The 26,912-nt window shown below is 34.8% G+C and overlaps 7 protein-coding genes across 7 annotated transcripts; 3 read left to right on the forward strand and 4 right to left on the reverse strand.

Annotated features, from left to right (window-relative positions):
- Positions 1-6,694: 6,694 nt before the first annotated feature.
- Positions 6,695-7,101, forward strand: LOC131806154 (histone H4). Its single transcript, XM_059130095.1, has one exon. It carries the CDS (start codon positions 6,729-6,731, stop codon positions 7,038-7,040), a length of 312 nt encoding a protein of 103 aa, XP_058986078.1. The 5' UTR covers positions 6,695-6,728; the 3' UTR covers positions 7,041-7,101.
- Positions 7,102-8,869: 1,768 nt separating this feature from the next.
- Positions 8,870-9,382, reverse strand: LOC131806153 (histone H2A). The gene has a single exon (XM_059130094.1). It carries the CDS (start codon positions 9,346-9,348, stop codon positions 8,974-8,976), a length of 375 nt encoding a protein of 124 aa, XP_058986077.1. The 5' UTR covers positions 9,349-9,382; the 3' UTR covers positions 8,870-8,973.
- Positions 9,383-10,724: 1,342 nt separating this feature from the next.
- LOC131806152 (histone H1-like) lies at positions 10,725-11,611 on the reverse strand. The gene has a single exon (XM_059130092.1). The coding sequence runs from the start codon at positions 11,556-11,558 to the stop codon at positions 10,875-10,877; it is 684 nt and encodes a 227-aa protein (XP_058986075.1). The 5' UTR covers positions 11,559-11,611; the 3' UTR covers positions 10,725-10,874.
- A 2,604-nt stretch (positions 11,612-14,215) lies between these two features.
- Positions 14,216-14,622, forward strand: LOC131806155 (histone H4). The gene has a single exon (XM_059130096.1). The coding sequence runs from the start codon at positions 14,250-14,252 to the stop codon at positions 14,559-14,561; it is 312 nt and encodes a 103-aa protein (XP_058986079.1). The 5' UTR covers positions 14,216-14,249; the 3' UTR covers positions 14,562-14,622.
- A 1,767-nt stretch (positions 14,623-16,389) lies between these two features.
- LOC131806181 (histone H2A) lies at positions 16,390-16,914 on the reverse strand. The gene has a single exon (XM_059130139.1). The coding sequence runs from the start codon at positions 16,866-16,868 to the stop codon at positions 16,494-16,496; it is 375 nt and encodes a 124-aa protein (XP_058986122.1). The 5' UTR covers positions 16,869-16,914; the 3' UTR covers positions 16,390-16,493.
- Positions 16,915-22,381: 5,467 nt separating this feature from the next.
- On the forward strand, positions 22,382-22,756 carry LOC131806194 (histone H2B). Its single transcript, XM_059130153.1, has one exon. It carries the CDS (start codon positions 22,382-22,384, stop codon positions 22,754-22,756), a length of 375 nt encoding a protein of 124 aa, XP_058986136.1.
- A 731-nt stretch (positions 22,757-23,487) lies between these two features.
- LOC131806116 (histone H1-like) lies at positions 23,488-24,374 on the reverse strand. Its single transcript, XM_059130034.1, has one exon. It carries the CDS (start codon positions 24,319-24,321, stop codon positions 23,638-23,640), a length of 684 nt encoding a protein of 227 aa, XP_058986017.1. The 5' UTR covers positions 24,322-24,374; the 3' UTR covers positions 23,488-23,637.
- Between the last annotated feature and the right edge of the window lie 2,538 nt (positions 24,375-26,912).

Here is a 26,912-nt window from a genome sequence, read left to right on the forward strand (position 1 = left end):
CATCATTCCTGAAAAAAATTAAATAGGAGGGCAACATTTTAGCTGGAAATTTTTAAAATTCACATGAAATAATTCGTAGAAATTGAAGGCAGAGAATTTTTCCCGTTAAATTGAATAGTCCACAACAGAAAAAAATGATCGAAGGGGAATAAAATGAGAGAAATAGACAAATGTCGCGCCAAAAATCATAAAGAGAGCAATTTTTTGTTTAACGGGAAAAGGAAAAAAACAAAATGGACAAAAAAAATCCCGTTAGCAAAATGTATGTGGTGGTTGTTTTTATGAGTCATTGCATTTTTTTTCGAAGAGGGAGTACAAAAATGATAATAATTTTGCAAATTAAAGGAAAATATCAAAATGGATAATTCAAAAAATTCAAATAAAATTCAAAAAATAAAATATTCGATCAAAATAAAATAAAAAAATTAAATAAAAAAATAAAGTGTCGAAAAATCATCAACGAAAAAAAAAAAAACAACATCAAAAAATATATCTTTATTATAAAAAATGTTAATTGTTGAAAAATAATCATAGCCCTAAATTATTTTTATTTATTTCAAAAAAATACTAAAAATTGTAGATTGAGTAAAAATATCTCTTTTTTGTAAAATATTTGTGGTCCTGAAAAGGACCGATTGTTTTGTTGTAAAATTGTTGCTTTTAAAACGTCAAGAATTTAAGCACGTTCTCCACGAATACGTCTGGCCAATTGGATATCCTTAGGCATGATGGTGACACGCTTAGCATGGATGGCGCACAAGTTAGTATCTTCGAAAAGACCAACCAAGTAGGCTTCACTGGCTTCTTGCAAGGCCATAACAGCAGAGCTCTGGAAACGCAAGTCAGTTTTGAAATCTTGAGCGATTTCACGAACCAAACGTTGGAAGGGCAATTTGCGGATCAACAATTCAGTACTCTTCTGGTAACGACGGATTTCACGCAAAGCAACTGTACCAGGACGGAAACGATGAGGCTTCTTAACACCGCCGGTGGCTGGGGCACTCTTACGGGCAGCTTTGGTAGCTAGTTGTTTACGGGGAGCCTTTCCACCGGTCGATTTACGGGCAGTTTGCTTAGTACGAGCCATTTTTCACTTGAATTTTTTTCACTTCACTAGAGATATGCACACAAACACGGTAGACACTGTAATAACGTTGCCATCGATTTCGATTTCGATTTAGCTACAGCCACTTTTATTTACTCAAAAACTTATAACTATACAAGAAATAGCGACTTATTTCTATCTTATTTATATCATTACGATATTTGCCTAATATATTCAGGCTTACAATTTCGGACATTTGATATATAATGCGCTGTTGCCACATTAAAAAACTTCAGTACAATTTTAATTCAGCAATTAATAAACCCTTAAAAACTAGAGTAATATAAAAAAAGGAACTTCGGTTTGATTTTAATATAAAGCTTAAGACTAAAGTTAATTCTACTATGTACACTTAATTCTATGTTATCTTAATACTACTTTTATTTACAATATTTACAAAATTTGGGCCGTGGTGTTCCACTTGTCATCAATTTAAAAATTATTGAGTTGTGATATAAACTAGATCATCCATATTAAAGCTATTAAATCTTCTATGATAAAATACTAGCTTACCATCTCTAAATAATAGGTCCTCCTGGTTAAATTTACTAAGAGCCGCAGGTGGCAAATGCTTCCAAGTCATTATGGACTCAATTTCATCATCACAGATGAGGGACTCCGCGATGATATCATTATCTACTTCTGCGCTCCTCTCTATGAAACGCAGGGCTGATTTTATTAAAAAGACGTCAATTCTATCGAATTTGTAACTGTCATAAATATTTCTGCAGGAGGGATTTCGGATGGAGCCATCTTCTAGAAGAGTAGGCCGAAATCCCAAGCACGACCGGAGTATCTTCCTCTCCCATATTCTTAACCTATCCATCTGCGCTGAAGACAGATCAAACCACGATGGGAAAGCATATGCTATTAAAGGTCTAATTATTTGCCTGTAGATCAGTATCTTGATTTCCTTCGACATTCCTTCTCTAAAGATAAGGAGTTTTTGGTACTGATAAAATACGCTTTTAATCTTTCTTAATATATAATCAATGTGTCTACAGTGGTCAAATCTGGTGTGGAAGATGACACCTAAATATTTCATCCTTTCAGTATTTGGAACTATATCCCTTCCTATTCTGACGACAGGCACAAATGATCTAAAATTTGGATATGTAACCTTTGGTTTACCCTTAATGAGCATTGTTGAACACTTATTAATATTCAGTTTTAATCCCCATTTTTTGTAATACTGGAACAGTTCCTCCATGTATGCGTTCATTCTATTGTTTAATATGCTAGCTCTCGGACCTCGTATAGCCACTAAAACATCGTCCGCATATGTCAACAAGATGCCGTCTTGAGGTGGACTCGGGATATCGCTAACATATATATTAAATAGAATAGGTCCTAATATAGATCCCTGCGGAACTCCTGCTCTAACAGTCCGAATGTTAGAAACTTCTTCACCCACTTTTACTCTGAAGGTTCGATTTTGTAGGAAACTGCCTACGAGCCTGCATGTTTGCCTACTGAACTCGTGTTGCTGCATTTTGTGTAGGATACCTACGTGCCACACGGTATCGAAGGCCTTGGAAAAATCCAAGGCTACCGTGAGAGTACCCCTTTTACGATTCAAACCATCACATACGTAGTCTGCAAAAACAGACAGGGCATGTGAAGTCGAATGCTGAGGCTTGAAACCAAATTGAGAGTCCTTCAAGACTCCTTTCAATCTAATATGTTTTCTTATCCTTTTCAGAATAATTAATTCAAATAATTTTCCGAAGGGAGAAAGCAGTGAAATGGGTCGGTAGCTAGCGCAAAGAGAAGGATCTGACCCAGGCTTCAGGATATGAATCATCATAGCTTCCCTCCAAAGTTTAGGAAAATATCCCAAATTAAGGCAGTGGTTGAAAAGTACCACAAGGAAGGTTATTATAGAATTTCCTGCTCTTTTAAGCGCGACGTCTGGAATGCCGTCGAGACTAACTGATTTTTTGGAAGGCCGACTTTTTATCGCTAGACCAATCTCATCATTTTGCACAAACCCATATTCATCCCAGGAAGTGGTGTCTGCAATAACAGTCGCATCGGCTAGGAGAGCTTCTGAGAAAGTGGTCAGTGGAGAGTACTCGACTATACTTTCTACACTACTTTCAACTGAACTTCTGAATGTAGTGTCCACATCGTCCAATCCTACTTGAAGGGCGCTTTCTGCATAATCTGCCAGAAGTTCAGCTTTACCTGCCTCAGTACGGATTTGAATGGAGTTTAAGTCTGTAAGGTCTCCTACAGGTTCCCTTTTCGCGAGACCAGCCATCATTTTTACTTTCCTATACGTCGCACTATTAACTCTAATATTTTGTAGAAATTTTTTCTTACGATCTCTCTCAAAAAGAATAATTGAATCTTTGATAATTTTTTCTATATTTCTGAGATCTGCTTTGATGATAGGAACTCGATCAGGGTTACCTGTTCTACGTAAAATTCTAGTAAGCCTACGTTTCTCACGAATAAATCCCAGTATACGTGGTGGCAAACTTCCGAGGCTGTTACTACCAACTCGCATTTTTGGAACGGATGTTTCCAACGCGTCTCTAAACATATTTGACATATCGTCAATAGCTCTGTCTATTTCGTCGGTCGTAACATTTCTGTTTGTAGGTAAAGAACAATTAATAACACCTTGTTGGATTTTCCTTTGGAACCTATGGATATTCATGCGATTGTAGTCGTTGAATGTACGAGCCTGTATTCTAGCAAAATTGCTATTAAGAATTGAAATTTCAATTGCTCTATGGTCAGATTCAAAGTCATGAGCTCTTAGTGGGCCATCGTTAGTCTCAAGTAATAAACCTGGTGTCACAAGAAAAAAGTCAATATACGAATCGTCAACAAATGGGTTTGGTCTTGTCGGCTTGTCAGCGGGATATGCCCTAAAATTAGGGTACTGGATTAGGTGATTATCGAAAGCCCTACCCCTGCTGTTTGTGATGGTACCACCCCAAGAGGGGTGTTTTGCATTCAGATCCATGCCAATTACAACTTCATTTGTACTACCTAAGTTTAATAAGGGGTCAAGGTCACTAGATGTAAATACTCTACTGGGTGGGAGGTATAAAGAGGCGAATATTATTGGAGATTCGTTTTCTCTCCACACTTTTACACCACAATTTTCAATGCTACCGGTGTTCAGGGTAAGCCTTTCACACCTGTATCTTTCCTTAACTAACACAGCGGTCCCTCCACCACCTTCATCTCTAGTTTGTATAAAAATTCTGTAACCGTTAAGTGAAAAACAATGTCTTTTAGAAAGTTTATGTTCTGCGAGTAATAGGATGTCCGGTTTATGTTCATCAACAAATGTCTTCAAATAATATCTGCGGGTTATAGATACCAGCGAGTTCACATTGATAAAGAAACATTTTATGTGTCTATCCATTAATATTGCTCATTGCAAAAATCATTCCTAAGGTGGCTTGGTTTTGCCCCTCTTTCTGCCTAATTTGCCTGTATTCAGGTATAAATTTAACCACTCGGCTTATTACAACACTTAAGTTTTCGCCAAAGGTTTTTTGGCAATCTGCAGAAACTGTGGAAAATATATCCATAACTCCATCACTTTTCTGACTTTGAGGGGTAGTCAGGTTTGTTGAGAGTAAGTTATGTATTATTCCGGGTTTTTGAGATTGAGGACTAGCTCCTAGAGTCGCAGCAAAAGATACATTTTCTTTAACAAATGCTAGATGTGCAGATCTTGCCTGTGCCTTGGCAGCGGCTTCTTCTTTTTTCTTTTGAATTTTTTCTAAATAAGCAATTCTTTTAGGACAGTCACGCGATCCCGCGGTATGACCTTCAACATTGCAATTGACACATTTGATTGGCTGTTTCTCAACTTCACCGTTGAGCTCCTGCTCTTTAGAAGCTAGAGGACAATCCGCTGATTTGTGCGGACCACTGCATTTGACACAATGTTCAGGCATGGCACAATTTGCCGAAACATGGCCGGGTTTTTGGCATCGGAAGCACATAACATAAACATCTTTTTTGTTTTTACGGATATTAACTTTACATCCTAATATGTCCTTTATCTTATAAACACCATTTATGTCTGAGTTTCTTCCTATTTTTAATATCCACTTAGACGCAGCAATATTGCGTAGTCCAAGGAAGTCCATTTGAACACCTGACTCATTAACCAGGAAGTCCCTAACAGCTTCAAAAGAGAACTCATCAGATAGCCTGTTTATTACCAGTGTATAGGGTAATAGTTCTTTCGGTGTATGTGTATAAAAATGGTATCCCTTTTGTTGAAATACATTCTTAACTTTAATAAAATTATCTAAACCTTTTATATGAACAGATACTACTTCTTTACGTAACATATTGATAAGGAACTTACCACGGCCCAAATTGTGGTCTAAAAGATCTCTTATTTCTTTAACGCTAGATCCATGCACTGTAATAGGTGGCAGCCTTGCGTCTTTCTTCGATGTCGTTGTTGTCTTTATTGTATTTGACACTGTAGGGTTTACAGATGATGGTGCCTTCAACGTGGTATTCGCCGAACTCGTATTCTGTTGTCGTTGGAAATTTGTAATTTCAACTTTCTTCGGTTGGTGTTGTTGATTTTTCACCTCTGTTTTCTTTTGAGTCACCTTCACGTTGGCTACTACCGGCGGTGTAGTAACTTCATCCGTCAACGCAGTGCTGAAGTTTTCGGCTACTTCAGCCGCCCAGTCATCTTGACTGATGTTGATATCTGTTGCCATAGCATCAGTTTCTGGAGGTATTGCATCCAATTTAGACTTATGGATGATATCCAAGAGGGTAGCATTTTCGGCCTGTAAGGATTTAATTGTTTCTTCCAGGCCAGCAATTACTTTAGTTAGCTCTTCAATTTTTGCTCCCAATTTCATAATTTCATAAGAGTCGTCTTCACTACAACGTGAACTCTTCTTCTTCTTCCGTTTACGGGTTTCCGATAGTTGGATGTTGTCTGTATTAGTGCTTGTGTCAGACATTAAACTTGCTCCGGGCTCAAAAAATGTTGAGCTATTTCTATCAGCAGTATGTTGTTCTTTTGTTAGATCGGTTGTTTTTGAGATCTCCACCCCAAGCGGGGTAAAAAAGTTGTAGTCCTTTTGGTTATTTTCCATTAGGAAACTACCACCAGCGCTGTCAGTAACACGGTTGAGTGCTTTGGGGTTGCTTAGGAGGCAAATTGCATTTATGCTGCCTCCTATGCGCTTCTCAACTTTTTTAAGGCTATCACTCAGTTTGGTATAATATGATTCCCACTATTACCACTAGCTGATCACTTTAATTTTTCACTTTACACACAACCTTTCACAACGAGCGCACAACACTGAATAACGTTGCCATCGCCACGAAAACGAGTATTTATAGAAAATTGTGCTGTTAGCATCAACTTTCGGGGTTGATATGTTAGTGAATTCTTACCTATCCGTATACCAAATGTACACGCACACACAAGAGAGAACATACAATACTAACGGCAAATGTACACACACACATATAACTGTACATACTTTACTTGTGCGTTAAATGGTTGGAGAGAGCCTCAAATTTTGTATAAATACGAGCGGAATCGCCGGAAAAAAACATTAGTGCTCAAACTGTTCGTGAAGTGATAAGTGAAATAAACTAAAGTGAAAAAATGACTGGTCGTGGTAAAGGTGGTAAAGGCTTGGGAAAAGGTGGCGCTAAACGTCACAGGAAAGTGCTCCGTGATAACATCCAAGGTATTACCAAGCCAGCTATTAGACGTTTGGCTCGTCGTGGCGGTGTAAAACGTATCTCTGGCCTGATTTACGAAGAAACTCGTGGTGTTCTGAAGGTGTTTTTGGAAAACGTTATTCGTGATGCTGTCACCTACACCGAACATGCTAAGCGTAAAACCGTCACCGCTATGGATGTCGTATATGCTTTGAAGAGACAAGGCCGTACCTTGTACGGTTTCGGCGGTTAAACAAATTCTTGACGCAATTTGGAGAAATCTTTTTTTACAACAAAACAATCGGTCCTTTTCAGGACCACAAAATATATCAAAAAAGAGATACTTTCTTGTTGAAAACTATTTTTTAAATTAAAATAAATAAAAAATAAACACTTACCTTAGGAAATATAAGAATTTTATGTCAAAATTTCTAATAATTTTCTTTTTCAGCTTTCTCGTATTTTTTTTCTCACAATTCGTGAAAAATGTCTAAAAATCAAATAAAGAAAAAATATAAATACTTACTCGTTTCAATTTTCTCCAGAATATTTTCACCGAAAACCTTCTTTTACCGATGTCTCGTATTTTATTCCCGATCACAAACATGCCGTCGGCAACTCACATCGCTAAACACATTTAGTTCTTCTTCTTCTTCCTTTTCGTATTATATGAGTATAACATAGCGTCGCTTTATGTATGTATTGGTGCTGTTTAGTCAATATTACTAAAGAACAACCATGCTGTGGTAGCAAAGTAATTTCATTTTGACTTTTTTTAAACATTGTTGCATATTTTCTCAAAATTTTATTTTAAATTGTTAAAAATATTTAATAAATAGATCGTTGATTCATATTATTTTCAAAAATTTCATTAAAAATTTCTAAATTATTCACTTATAATTTCCTTTAAAATTGTATCGAAAATTAAAATCATTATTTTTTTTTTTAATTAAAATCACTGAATTTTATTTAAAAATTCTTCATTAAATTAATTTTATTTTATTTTATTTATGTTAAATTTTCTTATTTAATTTTCAATTAATTTAATTTTTCATTAGATTATTTTTTAAAAATCACTTTTCCTTTTATTTAAAATTATTTAATTTATTTCCTTTTCATTAATTTAAAAAATTTTGATTTCATTTAAAGTATCTTTTATTTTCATAAAATCTATTTATTATTCGAAATTTCTTTAATTTATTTTCAAATATTTTCATTAAAATTTGCTTAAATTTTCATTAATTTTGCCTTAATTTTCTAAAATTTTCTTATTTTAATTTAATTTAATTATTAATTTACGTTATTTTATTTTTCTTTGTAATTATTTTCGTTAATTTTCATTTTACTATGTTACTTTTATTCTATTTTTTTGGTTCCAAATTTTTCATAGCACCACAATGCGCTTTTATTTTCATGTATGCGTCGATTTATTTCCACCAAAACACTACTTTGCCGCCAAAATTCCCTTGCAAATCGTCTACTTTATGCCTTCCCCAAGAATGCGCCGGGGTACGATTTTTTCACATAAAATTACTACCCAGCCAGCCAGCCACCACCAACTGCCACATGCTTCTTCTTCTACCTCATAGTATACATACTCATTTGGTGACGCCACGATCTCTCCTCTCTCGCGCTCGCTCTATTCCTGAAATCATAAGAGACAACAACAACGACAACACAAATATGCAACTGACAACGAAAAACAGTTATTTAGGGTCCCTTTTTTTATTCATCTTTTTTTAAGGGAATTCATTAATGTTAATTTATTTACATTAAAGTATTATAGAATTTTTTGAATTAATTTTAGGTAACATTAAATGTGTGACCCCCCCTTATCGTATTATTTAGATAAACTTAGAAAAATAAGACTTTATGCTAAGTATTTTTAATCTATAGACTTAAGAAATATTGTTAGTTAATAAGTTATTAAATAACTATGTGTAGAGAGCAGATGAAAAAAATAAACTTGAACTTGAACTTGAAAAACAGTTATTCTGCCAACGGCTAATACAAAATTATTGAGAATTTTTATTTTTTTCATACAAATGTAGCTTGACGCAATTTTCTTTCTCTTTTCAAATATTTTTTGTCGTCCTGAAAAGGACGGATTGGTTGATTTTTCTATGGAATCATACGATGGTCTGTATTCTTCTTCTTTTTCATTCCATAATACCTTTCGAAATAATTTAGGCTTTCTTTTCGGTCTTCTTGGGCAAGAGAACAGCTTGGATGTTTGGCAATACACCACCTTGGGCAATGGTAACGCCAGACAGCAATTTGTTCAATTCTTCGTCGTTACGGATGGCCAATTGCAAGTGACGGGGAATGATACGAGTCTTCTTGTTGTCACGGGCAGCATTGCCAGCCAATTCCAAGACTTCAGCAGCCAAATATTCCATGACAGCGGCTAAATAGACGGGAGCACCGGCACCAACACGCTCAGCATAGTTGCCTTTGCGCAACAGACGATGGATACGACCGACGGGGAATTGAAGACCAGCACGATTGGAACGGGACTTTGCCTTTCCCTTAACTTTGCCACCTTTACCACGACCAGACATTTTCACTTTATTTTAGTTTTAAACACTTCACTTAAGCACTGAAAAACACAAATGATAAAAATTTTCGGATCGAAACGTGCTATTTATACTTTTCTCACACACACATTTCTTCAATAATGGGGTGGTTTGCCTTGTGTGTGCCTGCTAGCTGTGACTACCTGAAATTCTTGTCGACTACAATCTACAAATTCTGTATAGCTGCCCGTTTTGGTTATCATTTGTGAACAGTGTTAAAAGTGTTTGTGTGATTCAAAAAAATAATAAGTGAAAATGCCTCCTAAAACCAGTGGTAAAGCAGCAAAGAAGGCCGGCAAAGCCCAAAAGAACATTACCAAGGGCGATAAGTCGAAGAGACGTACCAAGCGTAAGGAGAGTTACGCTATCTACATTTACAAAGTGTTGAAGCAAGTCCATCCCGACACCGGTATCTCCTCCAAGGCCATGAGCATCATGAACAGTTTCGTCAACGATATCTTCGAACGTATTGCCGCCGAAGCCTCTCGTTTGGCCCACTACAACAAGCGCTCGACCATCACCAGTCGGGAAATCCAGACCGCCGTCCGTCTATTGTTGCCCGGTGAATTGGCTAAGCACGCCGTCAGTGAAGGTACCAAGGCTGTTACTAAATACACCAGCTCCAAGTAAATGTCTTGATATTTTTCATTTTCATGCGTCGAAATACTACCTTAAAAGGCCCTTTTCAGGGCCACAAAAAACATTTCAAAAGAGATCATATTTTTGTTGAAGCTACAATTTATCATTATTTAGTAATAAACGAATAAAATTCCATAAGAAATATATTTTTCTCTATACAATGATTTTTCCATGCATTTAGCTAACTCGCATATGTGCCTATGTGTAACCTTTGCTTGCTTGCTTGTGCGATATGCTATAACAGCCATCGTCGTCGTGTATGTGTGCGTGTGTTAGTGGTGATTTGCCTTGCCGTCGTTGATCAACATCGAATGGGCATCATGTATGTGTGAGCATTTTGTTACAGCACAACGGCAAAGCAACGAAATATAAGGCTGAGGCAGAAATTTTCAAAGGAAAAAATATATTGATGGAAAATGTAAATATTTTGCCAAAATGTCATTTCTGGGTGAAATTTGTGAAATTTGAGAGAATATGAAAATGACAAAATTTTCAAAATTAAGTAGAAATTATAAAATTGACCAAATTATGGGGATTTTCGAGAATTATGACCTGTGGGTAATTAGGAAAAAATTTAAATATTTTATTATCTTTTATGACCTGGGTTAAAAAATAATCCAGTGGCGTCCTCGATTATATTGGCTCAATAAAATTACCTAATAAGAACAGTAATTAGCGAAAGTAATTTTTTTTCCCAAAATCAAACACGTGTACAAATTTACTTATTTATTTAGGTAACAAAAATATATACGATAACTGTTGAAAATATTTTTCTCTTTTTTAATTTAATTTGTAGCCCTGAAAAGGGCTGTTAGATAGTATGTTTTCGAATATCGAAAATATTGTGGAAAAAGTAATCTTTCTGGGAAAAATTACTTCTTGGCGGCGGTTTTCTTAGCAGCTGGCTTCTTTGCTGCTGCGGCCTTTTTGGGCTTAGCAGCTGCAGTTTTTGCCTTGGGTGCCTTTGGTTTAGTGGCAGATGCTTTGGCGGCGGTCTTTGCTGGTTTAGCTTTAACTGTACCGGTTTTCTTGGCAGCCTTTGCCTTTGTTTTGTCGGCCTTCTTCTTTTCAGCGGTCTTCTTGGCGGCAGAGGGTTTTTTGGCAGCTGCCTTCTTCTCACCAGCGGCCTTTTTAGGGGCGGCAGCCTTCTTCTTTTTGTCACCAGCGGCTGGGGCCTTCTTCTTCTTTTCAGCAGTCTTAGCTTTGGGTTCCTTAGAGGCCGAAGCAGACAATTTGAATGAACCAGAAGCACCCTTACCTTTAGTTTGGATCAATTTTCCACTGGCAACGGCACCTTTCAAGTACTTCTTGATGAAGGGGGCCAATTTTTGGGCATCTACTTTGTAGGTGCTGGCCAAGTATTTCTTGATGGCGGGCAATGATGAACCTCCACGTTCCTTCAGGGTCTTGATGGCGGCATCAACCATTTGCTGGGTTGGAGGGTGGGTAGGGGCAGCTGATGGCTTCTTTGCTTTGGCAGCGGCTTTTTTTGGTGCCTTTTTCTCAACAGCGGCAACTGGGGAGGCGGTGGCTTCAACAACGGCGGCGTCAGACATGGTTATTCACTGTTTGGTTTATATTTCACTGTTAACACAAATACACTCACAAATTTATGTGTACTATTATTTTTGTTAGCGGCGAGCTAAAGTGTAGGTACATCGAAAAGATGAGATGTGCATAGTAGTCAATTGGTAAATTTTTCGAAAGATTGTGTGGAAGCGTGTTTAATTTTTTACAAAAGTTTTCGGAGAAATTAAATTTTCCTGAAGAAGCTTTGATAATTTTCACTAAAAATGTTTTATACCTTTAAAGTATAGATTTCAGGCTATGTTTTAAAGAAAGTTTGGTGTAATTATCACTTGCCGTTTGTGAATTATAAACGTTTAACTTGGCAGATTATAAAAATGTAATCACAAATTTCCAACTAAAATTTAAAAAAATCAAATTTTTTACGAAAATTTAATTGAAAATTCTTTTTGAAAATGTAGCCTGATATGTTTACTTTAGGATCAAAGAAAAATATTGATGCAATTTCATATTTTACTATGTGAAAAAATTGAAATTATTATGTGGTCTATGACAGCAGAAATCCTCTTGTTGGCATAATTTCAATGAAGAAAAGTTTTTCTTGAAATAAATTTGAAAGCTCAAATCTTAATAAGTTTTATAAAAATTTCTTAAAAAACATTTCAGAATTTGTATATTTACATCAAAATATAACATTATTCACAAAAAGTCATAATTTACGGGGAAAAGTTACAAAATCCCCAGAATACTTCATACTACCAATGTACAGGCATTCACTGACAAACGGTTATGTATTTTCATTTTGCAATATTTTTTGTGAATTTTAACATAATTTGTTCTATAATTTATAAAAAATAGTATTAAAAGCCATTTTCTACGTTATTTTGTCAATTTTTTGTTAATTTTATAAAAAAATATTCCCAAAAAGAAATTCCTCTTTACAGGCAAATATCAACTAGAACACTTAGAAATGTCATGAAATTAATTGCGTTTTACAAAAATGATTTTCGATCAACTTCAAAGGTAGATATTATTGGAATTCCTTTTTATAATACTTTTAATTATATTTTACATCAAAATTCTGAACAAATCAATTATTTTCTTCTTCAATTTTTGAAAATAATAAATTATTACCAATTTCTCTAAATACATCGGGCATAAATAATTTTGTAATTCCATATGGAGAAAATTCATATTTAAATGTCTTAAAATGCGTATAAAACAATTCAAAATTTTGCTGAAAATGAAAAAAACATATTTCATACATCATTCCTGAAAAAAATTAAATAGGAGGGCAACATTTTAGCTGGAAATTTTTAAAATTCACATGAAATAATTCGTAGAAATTGAAGGCAGAGAATTTTTCCCGTTAAATTGAATAGTCCACAACAGAAAAAAATGATCGAAGGGGAATAAAATGAGAGAAATAGACAAATGTCGCGCCAAAAATCATAAAGAGAGCAATTTTTTGTTTAACGGGAAAAGGAAAAAAACAAAATGGACAAAAAAAATCCCGTTAGCAAAATGTATGTGGTGGTTGTTTTTATGAGTCATTGCATTTTTTTTCGAAGAGGGAGTACAAAAATGATAATAATTTTGCAAATTAAAGGAAAATATCAAAATGGATAATTCAAAAAATTCAAATAAAATTCAAAAAATAAAATATTCGATCAAAATAAAATAAAAAAATTAAATAAAAAAATAAAGTGTCGAAAAATCATCAACGAAAAAAAAAAAAACAACATCAAAAAATATATCTTTATTATAAAAAATGTTAATTGTTGAAAAATAATCATAGCCCTAAATTATTTTTATTTATTTCAAAAAAATACTAAAAATTGTAGATTGAGTAAAAATATCTCTTTTTTGTAAAATATTTGTGGTCCTGAAAAGGACCGATTGTTTTGTTGTAAAATTGTTGCTTTTAAAACGTCAAGAATTTAAGCACGTTCTCCACGAATACGTCTGGCCAATTGGATATCCTTAGGCATGATGGTGACACGCTTAGCATGGATGGCGCACAAGTTAGTATCTTCGAAAAGACCAACCAAGTAGGCTTCACTGGCTTCTTGCAAGGCCATAACAGCAGAGCTCTGGAAACGCAAGTCAGTTTTGAAATCTTGAGCGATTTCACGAACCAAACGTTGGAAGGGCAATTTGCGGATCAACAATTCAGTACTCTTCTGGTAACGACGGATTTCACGCAAAGCAACTGTACCAGGACGGAAACGATGAGGCTTCTTAACACCGCCGGTGGCTGGGGCACTCTTACGGGCAGCTTTGGTAGCTAGTTGTTTACGGGGAGCCTTTCCACCGGTCGATTTACGGGCAGTTTGCTTAGTACGAGCCATTTTTCACTTGAATTTTTTTCACTTCACTAGAGATATGCACACAAACACGGTAGACACTGTAATAACGTTGCCATCGCCACGAAAACGAGTATTTATAGAAAATTGTGCTGTTAGCATCAACTTTCGGGGTTGATATGTTAGTGAATTCTTACCTATCCGTATACCAAATGTACACGCACACACAAGAGAGAACATACAATACTAACGGCAAATGTACACACACACATATAACTGTACATACTTTACTTGTGCGTTAAATGGTTGGAGAGAGCCTCAAATTTTGTATAAATACGAGCGGAATCGCCGGAAAAAAACATTAGTGCTCAAACTGTTCGTGAAGTGATAAGTGAAATAAACTAAAGTGAAAAAATGACTGGTCGTGGTAAAGGTGGTAAAGGCTTGGGAAAAGGTGGCGCTAAACGTCACAGGAAAGTGCTCCGTGATAACATCCAAGGTATTACCAAGCCAGCTATTAGACGTTTGGCTCGTCGTGGCGGTGTAAAACGTATCTCTGGCCTGATTTACGAAGAAACTCGTGGTGTTCTGAAGGTGTTTTTGGAAAACGTTATTCGTGATGCTGTCACCTACACCGAACATGCTAAGCGTAAAACCGTCACCGCTATGGATGTCGTATATGCTTTGAAGAGACAAGGCCGTACCTTGTACGGTTTCGGCGGTTAAACAAATTCTTGACGCAATTTGGAGAAATCTTTTTTTACAACAAAACAATCGGTCCTTTTCAGGACCACAAAATATATCAAAAAGAGATACTTTCTTGTTGAAAACTATTTTTTAAATTAAAATAAATAAAAAATAAACACTTACCTTAGGAAATATAAGAATTTTATGTCAAAATTTCTAATAATTTTCTTTTTCAGCTTTCTCGTATTTTTTTTCTCACAATTCGTGAAAAATGTCTAAAAATCAAATAAAGAAAAAATATAAATACTTACTCGTTTCAATTTTCTCCAGAATATTTTCACCGAAAACCTTCTTTTACCGATGTCTCGTATTTTATTCCCGATCACAAACATGCCGTCGGCAACTCACATCGCTAAACACATTTAGTTCTTCTTCTTCTTCCTTTTCGTATTATATGAGTATAACATAGCGTCGCTTTATGTATGTATTGGTGCTGTTTAGTCAATATTACTAAAGAACAACCATGCTGTGGTAGCAAAGTAATTTCATTTTGACTTTTTTTAAACATTGTTGCATATTTTCTCAAAATTTTATTTTAAATTGTTAAAAATATTTAATAAATAGATCGTTGATTCATATTATTTTCAAAAATTTCATTAAAAATTTCTAAATTATTCACTTATAATTTCCTTTAAAATTGTATCGAAAATTAAAATCATTATTTTTTTTTTTAATTAAAATCACTGAATTTTATTTAAAAATTCTTCATTAAATTAATTTTATTTTATTTTATTTATGTTAAATTTTCTTATTTAATTTTCAATTAATTTAATTTTTCATTAGATTATTTTTTAAAAATCACTTTTCCTTTTATTTAAAATTATTTAATTTATTTCCTTTTCATTAATTTAAAAAATTTTGATTTCATTTAAAGTATCTTTTATTTTCATAAAATCTATTTATTATTCGAAATTTCTTTAATTTATTTTCAAATATTTTCATTAAAATTTGCTTAAATTTTCATTAATTTTGCCTTAATTTTCTAAAATTTTCTTATTTTAATTTAATTTAATTATTAATTTACGTTATTTTATTTTTCTTTGTAATTATTTTCGTTAATTTTCATTTTACTATGTTACTTTTATTCTATTTTTTTGGTTCCAAATTTTTCATAGCACCACAATGCGCTTTTATTTTCATGTATGCGTCGATTTATTTCCACCAAAACACTACTTTGCCGCCAAAATTCCCTTGCAAATCGTCTACTTTATGCCTTCCCCAAGAATGCGCCGGGGTACGATTTTTTCACATAAAATTACTACCCAGCCAGCCAGCCACCACCAACTGCCACATGCTTCTTCTTCTACCTCATAGTATACATACTCATTTGGTGACGCCACGATCTCTCCTCTCTCGCGCTCGCTCTATTCCTGAAATCATAAGAGACAACAACAACGACAACACAAATATGCAACTGACAACGAAAAACAGTTATTTAGGGTCCCTTTTTTTATTCATCTTTTTTTAAGGGAATTCATTAATGTTAATTTATTTACATTAAAGTATTATAGAATTTTTTGAATTAATTTTAGGTAACATTAAATGTGTGACCCCCCCTTATCGTATTATTTAGATAAACTTAGAAAAATAAGACTTTATGCTAAGTATTTTTAATCTATAGACTTAAGAAATATTGTTAGTTAATAAGTTATTAAATAACTATGTGTAGAGAGCAGATGAAAAAAATAAACTTGAACTTGAACTTGAAAAACAGTTATTCTGCCAACGGCTAATACAAAATTATTGAGAATTTTTATTTTTTTCATACAAATGTAGCTTGACGCAATTTTCTTTCTCTTTTCAAATATTTTTTGTCGTCCTGAAAAGGACGGATTGGTTGATTTTTCTATGGAATCATACGATGGTCTGTATTCTTCTTCTTTTTCATTCCATAATACCTTTCGAAATAATTTAGGCTTTCTTTTCGGTCTTCTTGGGCAAGAGAACAGCTTGGATGTTTGGCAATACACCACCTTGGGCAATGGTAACGCCAGACAGCAATTTGTTCAATTCTTCGTCGTTACGGATGGCCAATTGCAAGTGACGGGGAATGATACGAGTCTTCTTGTTGTCACGGGCAGCATTGCCAGCCAATTCCAAGACTTCAGCAGCCAAATATTCCATGACAGCGGCTAAATAGACGGGAGCACCGGCACCAACACGCTCAGCATAGTTGCCTTTGCGCAACAGACGATGGATACGACCGACGGGGAATTGAAGACCAGCACGATTGGAACGGGACTTTGCCTTTCCCTTAACTTTGCCACCTTTACCACGACCAGACATTTTCACTTTATTTTAGTTTTAAACACTTCACTTAAGCACTGAAAAACACAAATGATAAAAATTTTCGGATTTTTTTTTCCGTTTTCAAAATGCCATTTATTCATTTAATTCAGTTGATGTTTTACAATGTTTTACTTAAAGGCTAAAGTATTATTTGTGAATATATAAGGTATTCTTCTCTAGGTATCTACATACATATAAAAGAGATTACAAAATTTTGAGTTCGTGTTGTACATTAGTACTGACAATCAGTTAGTTTTATAATGTTTATTTAAATTCATGTTGAAGAAGGCCAAAAAATTCAAAAAAGGCAATTATTGAGTAAAATATAGATTTAAAATGTCTTAAATTCTAGACTTAAAACTAAACTTATAACTATGATATATATAAGACTTAAGACTAAATTTATATAAGAATAATATTTACAGTATATACAAATTTTTTAAAGCCTACTGGTCAGTATTATATACTGGGTCAGTGGCTGCGTCATATCTACCGAACCTGCGGTGATAATGAATAAGAGAATCCTCATTATATAATAGGCCTTCTTCATTGAGTTTAAGAAGGGCAACTGGAGGGATGTGTTTTTGTCTGATAAGTGCGTTTATATCAAAATTTATTTGTAGGAAATTATTTACCATACTATTTTCTAAGTTTTGGCATCTATCAAAGAATGATAATGCATTTTTCACCATGAATGCGTCTATTCTGCACAAATCTGCAGCCCTATAAATACTTTTGTTTGAGGGTCTTCTAATTTCTCCATTTTCATTTATGTAAGGTCTAAGACCTACGGCTGGAGATAGAATACGTCTCTCAAACGAGCGCAGCCTTTCCATTTGGGACGATGAGATATCAGCCCATGCTGGGAAGGAGTATGTTAAAATTGGCCTGATTATTTGTTTATAAATCAGCAGTTTAATTTGAGGGGTAAGTCCTCCTCTCATTATAAAAAGTTTTTGATATGCGAAAAATAGTCTTTTCGCTTTTTCCATTACAAAGTCAATGTGTTTTATGAAATTAAATTTCCTGCTGAACATAATGCCTAAATATTTCATTTCATTTGAGGCAGGTATTATTTCGTTACGTATTTTTATTGTAGGTGTGAATCTAGCCAATGTTGGATATGTTGCCCTGGGCTTACCACTTAGCACAATAGATGTACATTTGTTGACATTGAGATTGAGCTGCCATAGATCAAAATATTTTTTAAGTTTTTCGAGGTATAAATTGAGTCTCCTTTCAAGTGTATGGCCAAAACGTCCACGTAAGGCAATCAGAATGTCATCTGCGTAAGTTAAAAGCAGGCCGTCGTCAGGTGGACCAGGAATGTCGCTTATGAATATGTTGTACAGGACCGGCCCAAGGAGTGAACCTTGCGGTACACCCGCTTGTACCTGTCGCTGCCCAGACATATTATCACCGACTTTTACCCTAAATGTCCTGCTTTCAAGAAAACTCGCAATGAGCCTGCATATATTATGACTGAAACCAAAAGATTGCAGTTTATAAATTATTCCATTTTGCCAAACGGTGTCAAATGCCTTTGCAAAATCAAGGCTAACAGCCATAGTACCCATTTTCCTCTCATACCCACTGGTGACATAATTTGAAAATGTCACCAGAGCATGTGTGGTTGAGTATTTTGGCCTAAACCCAAATTGAAATTCTCTGAGAATATTGCGGTCCTCCATTGTTGATTTTATTTTTTCTAAAATGAAATATTCTAATATTTTTCCAAATGGGGATAGGAGTGAAATGGGTCTATAATTGCCGCATTGTTTTCCATCCGCTTTTGGCTTTTTAATTGGCACTATTAGAGCCTGTTTCCAACTAGATGGAAAGTAGCCTATATTTATGCAATGGTTGCACAAAAGGGTTATGAAAGTGAGAATTGTATTACCCACTTTTTTGAGGGCAATATCGGGAATCCCGTCAATACCGCATGATTTTTTTGGTGGTCTTTTTTTGATTGCTATAGCCATCTTTTCTGGATTTACAAATCCCCCTTCCCGCCAGAGGAAATTACTATTAATTACAGCGCCATCAGCTGTAAGATCATCAGAGAAGTTCACTATAGGCATTCGCGAAACAATCCCATCCACAGCCTCATTTACAAGTCTGTGAATAGGACTGTTTCCCGAATCAACCCCTAAATTATGAACTCTCTCTAAGTGGTCTGCTAGAAGCTCAGCCTTACTACTGTCATCAGTGATTTTTGATCCATTGGCATCTATTAAAGTTCCTATTGGCTCTTTGTTGGATAGACCAACTGCTCTTTTGATTTTGCCATATGTTTTTGAATTCATATGTATGCCCTCCAGATAATTTTTGTAACGGTCCTGTTCAAAGTTAGTGACTAATTGTTTTATTATTATGCCTAAATTTTTAATGTCAGCTCTAATTACATTGTGTCTGTCAGGGTCACCTGATCTCCTTAAGATTTGTCTTAATCTTTTACGTTCTTTAATGAACCTTAGGATGTGAGGTGGTAATTCACCTAATAATTGATCCCGACATTTTTGCTTAGGGACCGAATGTTCAATAGCATCTTTAAATGCCGTATTTAATGCATTGACACAATTATTAATTTCGCTGGCTGAAACATTTCTGTCTATAGGAAGAGCATGACCTGCTAATTTATTTTCCAAGAGTCTATTGAATTTCCTGATTTTAATATTTTTGAAATTATAATATGTTTTTTCAATATTCCTTAAAATATTTTGCATGGAAATATTAATTTCAACAGCCCTATGATCTGACTCAAAATCATGGGTTTTCAAAAGGTCATGTTCTTCTAAAACAACACTTGGTGATATTATAAAAAAATCGATAAAAGAGTCTTCTACAATATTGGGTCTTGTGGCATTAGCTGTTGGGCATATCTCCAAATTTGGGCAATTTATTATGTATGTTTGAAGCTCTCGACCTCTTCTATTTTCAATATTCCCACCCCAGTCACGATGCTTTGCATTCAGGTCACAGCCAATTATGACGTCATTAGCTGCGCCCAGGTTAGCAATTTCATCTAGACTATTGGGGTAAAAATCATCTTTAGGGGGCAAATACATTGATATTAATACAATGAATGTCCCATCAGCTTTAAAAAGTTTTACACCACAAGACTCAATATTACCTGTGTCTATTTCCAAAAATTCAGTTTTATATTCCTCTTTGACTAGAATTGCTGTACCTCCACCTGATCTGCCTACTCTGCACTGTTTATAAAGTGCATATCCCTCAATACCAAATTTGTGCCTGTTTGTCAATTTATGTTCTGCTAGAAGTAGAACATCAGGCTTATGAGTTTGAATAAATAAATTAATGTAGTGTCTTTTAACTAAAGACACTATAGAATTGGGATTGAGAAATATGCACTTCAACATTTGTATCCTTGCAAATACATCAGGAGTTTTAGAAAGGCAGTGGAATCACCTTCTGCCTTTTGTATTTCCTGATACCTATCTTTAAATTGTCCGAGATCTTTCAGAAGATCTGTGAGGTTTCTACCAAAAGTTGTCCTACATTCATCAGCCATTGTGATGGCTAATGATGCAGGTCCTTTGGTGGTAATGTTATTTTTTATAGTTTTTTGTGAGTTATTTGTAGGTATATTATCTGGGGTACCTAGTACATTAGCATATGTTAAAATGTTTTTAGCTGTGGAGATTCTGTTTGATTTTGCAGAATTAATTGCAATTTTTTCTTCTCTCCTTTCTTTCTTTTTTAGGAGGATGGCATTTTTTGTAGGGCAATCACGGGAGTTAGCTCCATGGCCTATTTGATTGCAGTTAATGCACTTTAATGAAGGTCTTGGTACGTCAGTATCTGCTGTTAAAACATTTGAGGCATTTTTAACCAGACATTTACCACGTTCGTGGTTTTCGCAACACATGTCACAACGATAGGGCATGCCACAATTGGCTTTGACATGCCCAATTCTTTGACAGTTAAAACATCTAACAACATCCCTACCAGTAGCCCTGCTAAAAGAGATATTGCATCTTAAAATTTTTTTGGTTTTATAAAGTCTATTTATATCACTTGATCTGTCTAATTTTAAAATCCATTTAGTTTCTGTAATATTAATTAAATCTACTACTTTTATATTGAAATTTAAGTTTTCCAAAAATTCTATAATTTCTTCCTTACAAACTTCTTTAGGCAACCTATCGATAATAACTGAGTAGGGCAATAATTGTTTTGGTGTGTGTGTGTGATATTTATATCCTCTTTCTTTAAGTAGTGAAGTGATTTTTTGGAAATTTTCTAAACCAATAATCCTAACGGACATAATTGAGCTACGAACAACTTTAATGCTATAGGTTTCTTTGCCTATATTCCTGTCTATTATTCCAGTAAGTTCTCTATACCCAACTTCATAAACTGTTATGGCTGGTAGGCTCTTACCCTTCCCTTTGGTGGTTGCTGCTGCGGCAATGGGGGTTGATGTTACTGCTGCTGCTGCGGCTGCTGCTACTGGTGACTGATTGTTGCTGCCATTTGTTGTTATTGCAGGATTTGTTGTTGTTGTTGTTGCTTGTTCTTCTTTTCTGTTGCTTGCAGTTGAAGAATATTTTCTCGGTTCTGTTGTAGGCAGCTGTGGCTTCTTGCCTGCCTGTTCTATCCTAGGCAGCTGTGGATTCTTGCCTGCCAGTTGTTTCTGCGGTTTTGGCATGTTGCCCGCAGTATCTATTTCCATGTCGTCTTCATCTATGACAATCGATGGTGTATTTTGTTGTTTTTGCAAGTCAATTATGACTCTTTTGTAGCTATTTTCTTTTTTTGCTGCTTCGGTTAGAAGGCGGGCTGATTCGTCTTGGAGATGTTTGAGACGAGTGATTTCTTCCATTAGAAGAATGTTGTGTTGTTCGCTTTGTTCCAATTTTTTTTGGATTTCACTTAAACGGGCGTCAAGCTTCATTATTTCATATGATGACTCATCATCATACTTCTGCTTCCTCTTCTTACGCTTTTCAGTTGCTGCCTCCTTTTTCCCGTCGGCAGAAACATCAGCATCTTTGCTACGTGCCAATATAATTTGATCGACACGTAGCACTTCACTTCCTTCGTCGTCTTCTTCCATCTTCTATTTGCCGACGGTAAATAACTTAACCGCCGACACAGCCAAAATTAATGGTGTAACCACAATAGCAGCAACGATGTTTGTATTTCGTTGTGAAACAATATTCAATTTTATCTCTTTTGCTATTTTTGTGGTTTTTACCAGGTTTCACTTTTTCACTTTATTTTAGTTTTGAACACTTCACTTAAGCACTGAAAAACACAAATGATAAAAATTTTCGGATCGAAACGTGCTATTTATACTTTTCTCACACACACATTTCTTCAATAATGGGGTGGTTTGCCTTCTGTGTGCCTACTAGCTGTGACTACCTGAAATTCTTGTCGACTACAATCTACAAATTCTGTATAGCTGGCCGTTTTGGTTCATCATTTGTGAACAGTGTTAAAAGTGTTTGTGTGATTCAAAGAAAAAATAATAAGTGAAAATGCCTCCTAAAACCAGTGGTAAAGCAGCAAAGAAGGCCGGCAAAGCCCAAAAGAACATTACCAAGGGCGATAAGTCGAAGAGACGTACCAAGCGTAAGGAGAGTTACGCTATCTACATTTACAAAGTGTTGAAGCAAGTCCATCCCGACACCGGTATCTCCTCCAAGGCCATGAGCATCATGAACAGTTTCGTCAACGATATCTTCGAACGTATTGCCGCCGAAGCCTCTCGTTTGGCCCACTACAACAAGCGCTCGACCATCACCAGTCGGGAAATCCAGACCGCCGTCCGTCTATTGTTGCCCGGTGAATTGGCTAAGCACGCCGTCAGTGAAGGTACCAAGGCTGTTACTAAATACACCAGCTCCAAGTAAATGTCTTGATATTTTTCATTTTCATGCGTCGAAATACTACCTTAAAAGGCCCTTTTCAGGGCCACAAAAAACATTTCAAAAGAGATCATATTTTTGTTGAAGCTACAATTTATCATTATTTAGTAATAAACGAATAAAATTCCATAAGAAATATATTTTTCTCTATACAATGATTTTTCCATGCATTTAGCTAACTCGCATATGTGCCTATGTGTAACCTTTGCTTGCTTGCTTGTGCGATATGCTATAACAGCCATCGTCGTCGTGTATGTGTGCGTGTGTTAGTGGTGATTTGCCTTGCCGTCGTTGATCAACATCGAATGGGCATCATGTATGTGTGAGCATTTTGTTACAGCACAACGGCAAAGCAACGAAATATAAGGCTGAGGCAGAAATTTTCAAAGGAAAAAATATATTGATGGAAAATGTAAATATTTTGCCAAAATGTCATTTCTGGGTGAAATTTGTGAAATTTGAGAGAATATGAAAATGACAAAATTTTCAAAATTAAGTAGAAATTATAAAATTGACCAAATTATGGGGATTTTCGAGAATTATGACCTGTGGGTAATTAGGAAAAAATTTAAATATTTTATTATCTTTTATGACCTGGGTTAAAAAATAATCCAGTGGCGTCCTCGATTATATTGGCTCAATAAAATTACCTAATAAGAACAGTAATTAGCGAAAGTAATTTTTTTTCCCAAAATCAAACACGTGTACAAATTTACTTATTTATTTAGGTAACAAAAATATATACGATAACTGTTGAAAATATTTTTCTCTTTTTTAATTTAATTTGTAGCCCTGAAAAGGGCTGTTAGATAGTATGTTTTCGAATATCGAAAATATTGTGGAAAAAGTAATCTTTCTGGGAAAAATTACTTCTTGGCGGCGGTTTTCTTAGCAGCTGGCTTCTTTGCTGCTGCGGCCTTTTTGGGCTTAGCAGCTGCAGTTTTTGCCTTGGGTGCCTTTGGTTTAGTGGCAGATGCTTTGGCGGCGGTCTTTGCTGGTTTAGCTTTAACTGTACCGGTTTTCTTGGCAGCCTTTGCCTTTGTTTTGTCGGCCTTCTTCTTTTCAGCGGTCTTCTTGGCGGCAGAGGGTTTTTTGGCAGCTGCCTTCTTCTCACCAGCGGCCTTTTTAGGGGCGGCAGCCTTCTTCTTTTTGTCACCAGCGGCTGGGGCCTTCTTCTTCTTTTCAGCAGTCTTAGCTTTGGGTTCCTTAGAGGCCGAAGCAGACAATTTGAATGAACCAGAAGCACCCTTACCTTTAGTTTGGATCAATTTTCCACTGGCAACGGCACCTTTCAAGTACTTCTTGATGAAGGGGGCCAATTTTTGGGCATCTACTTTGTAGGTGCTGGCCAAGTATTTCTTGATGGCGGGCAATGATGAACCTCCACGTTCCTTCAGGGTCTTGATGGCGGCATCAACCATTTGCTGGGTTGGAGGGTGGGTAGGGGCAGCTGATGGCTTCTTTGCTTTGGCAGCGGCTTTTTTTGGTGCCTTTTTCTCAACAGCGGCAACTGGGGAGGCGGTGGCTTCAACAACGGCGGCGTCAGACATGGTTATTCACTGTTTGGTTTATATTTCACTGTTAACACAAATACACTCACAAATTTATGTGTACTATTATTTTTGTTAGCGGCGAGCTAAAGTGTAGGTACATCGAAAAGATGAGATGTGCATAGTAGTCAATTGGTAAATTTTTCGAAAGATTGTGTGGAAGCGTGTTTAATTTTTTACAAAAGTTTTCGGAGAAATTAAATTTTCCTGAAGAAGCTTTGATAATTTTCACTAAAAATGTTTTATACCTTTAAAGTATAGATTTCAGGCTATGTTTTAAAGAAAGTTTGGTGTAATTATCACTTGCCGTTTGTGAATTATAAACGTTTAACTTGGCAGATTATAAAAATGTAATCACAAATTTCCAACTAAAATTTAAAAAAATCAAATTTTTTACGAAAATTTAATTGAAAATTCTTTTTGAAAATGTAGCCTGATATGTTTACTTTAGGATCAAAGAAAAATATTGATGCAATTTCATATTTTACTATGTGAAAAAATTGAAATTATTATGTGGTCTATGACAGCAGAAATCCTCTTGTTGGCATAATTTCAATGAAGAAAAGTTTTTCTTGAAATAAATTTGAAAGCTCAAATCTTAATAAGTTTTATAAAAATTTCTTAAAAAACATTTCAGAATTTGTATATTTACATCAAAATATAACATTATTCACAAAAAGTCATAATTTACGGGGAAAAGTTACAAAATCCCCAGAATACTTCATACTACCAATGTACAGGCATTCACTGACAAACGGTTATGTATTTTCATTTTGCAATATTTTTTGTGAATTTTAACATAATTTGTTCTATAATTTATAAAAAATAGTATTAAAAGCCATTTTCTACGTTATTTTGTCAATTTTTTGTTAATTTTATAAAAAAATATTCCCAAAAAGAAATTCCTCTTTACAGGCAAATATCAACTAGAACACTTAGAAATGTCATGAAATTAATTGCGTTTTACAAAAATGATTTTCGATCAACTTCAAAGGTAGATATTATTGGAATTCCTTTTTATAATACTTTTAATTATATTTTACATCAAAATTCTGAACAAATCAATTATTTTCTTCTTCAATTTTTGAAAATAATAAATTATTACCAATTTCTCTAAATACATCGGGCATAAATAATTTTGTAATTCCATATGGAGAAAATTCATATTTAAATGTCTTAAAATGCGTATAAAACAATTCAAAATTTTGCTGAAAATGAAAAAAACATATTTCATACATCATTCCTGAAAAAAATTAAATAGGAGGGCAACATTTTAGCTGGAAATTTTTAAAATTCACATGAAATAATTCGTAGAAATTGAAGGCAGAGAATTTTTCCCGTTAAATTGAATAGTCCACAACAGAAAAAAATGATCGAAGGGGAATAAAATGAGAGAAATAGACAAATGTCGCGCCAAAAATCATAAAGAGAGCAATTTTTTGTTTAACGGGAAAAGGAAAAAAACAAAATGGACAAAAAAAATCCCGTTAGCAAAATGTATGTGGTGGTTGTTTTTATGAGTCATTGCATTTTTTTTCGAAGAGGGAGTACAAAAATGATAATAATTTTGCAAATTAAAGGAAAATATCAAAATGGATAATTCAAAAAATTCAAATAAAATTCAAAAAATAAAATATTCGATCAAAATAAAATAAAAAAATTAAATAAAAAAATAAAGTGTCGAAAAATCATCAACGAAAAAAAAAAAACAACATCAAAAAATATATCTTTATTATAAAAAATGTTAATTGTTGAAAAATAATCATAGCCCTAAATTATTTTTATTTATTTCAAAAAAATACTAAAAATTGTAGATTGAGTAAAAATATCTCTTTTTTGTAAAATATTTGTGGTCCTGAAAAGGACCGATTGTTTTGTTGTAAAATTGTTGCTTTTAAAACGTCAAGAATTTAAGCACGTTCTCCACGAATACGTCTGGCCAATTGGATATCCTTAGGCATGATGGTGACACGCTTAGCATGGATGGCGCACAAGTTAGTATCTTCGAAAAGACCAACCAAGTAGGCTTCACTGGCTTCTTGCAAGGCCATAACAGCAGAGCTCTGGAAACGCAAGTCAGTTTTGAAATCTTGAGCGATTTCACGAACCAAACGTTGGAAGGGCAATTTGCGGATCAACAATTCAGTACTCTTCTGGTAACGACGGATTTCACGCAAAGCAACTGTACCAGGACGGAAACGATGAGGCTTCTTAACACCGCCGGTGGCTGGGGCACTCTTACGGGCAGCTTTGGTAGCTAGTTGTTTACGGGGAGCCTTTCCACCGGTCGATTTACGGGCAGTTTGCTTAGTACGAGCCATTTTTCACTTGAATTTTTTTCACTTCACTAGAGATATGCACACAAACACGGTAGACACTGTAATAACGTTGCCATCGCATATTGCATATTTATTTTCCCAAATAATTTAGTTACAAAATTGAACTTAAAATTCTAAGAATTATAATAATAGTTTTCCTAACAGTATTTAAACTTTTTCTAGGAATATAATATATAAGTATTAATTTGAGGTAGGTCAGCCCATTTGTGTTTTAAACTTTGACTTTGTCATAGGATTATTTGTAATTTTAAC

Source organism: Musca domestica, unplaced genomic scaffold (assembly GCF_030504385.1).
Source record: "Musca domestica strain aabys unplaced genomic scaffold, Musca_domestica.polishedcontigs.V.1.1 7, whole genome shotgun sequence".
Taxonomy (NCBI): Eukaryota; Metazoa; Arthropoda; class Insecta; order Diptera; family Muscidae; genus Musca; species Musca domestica.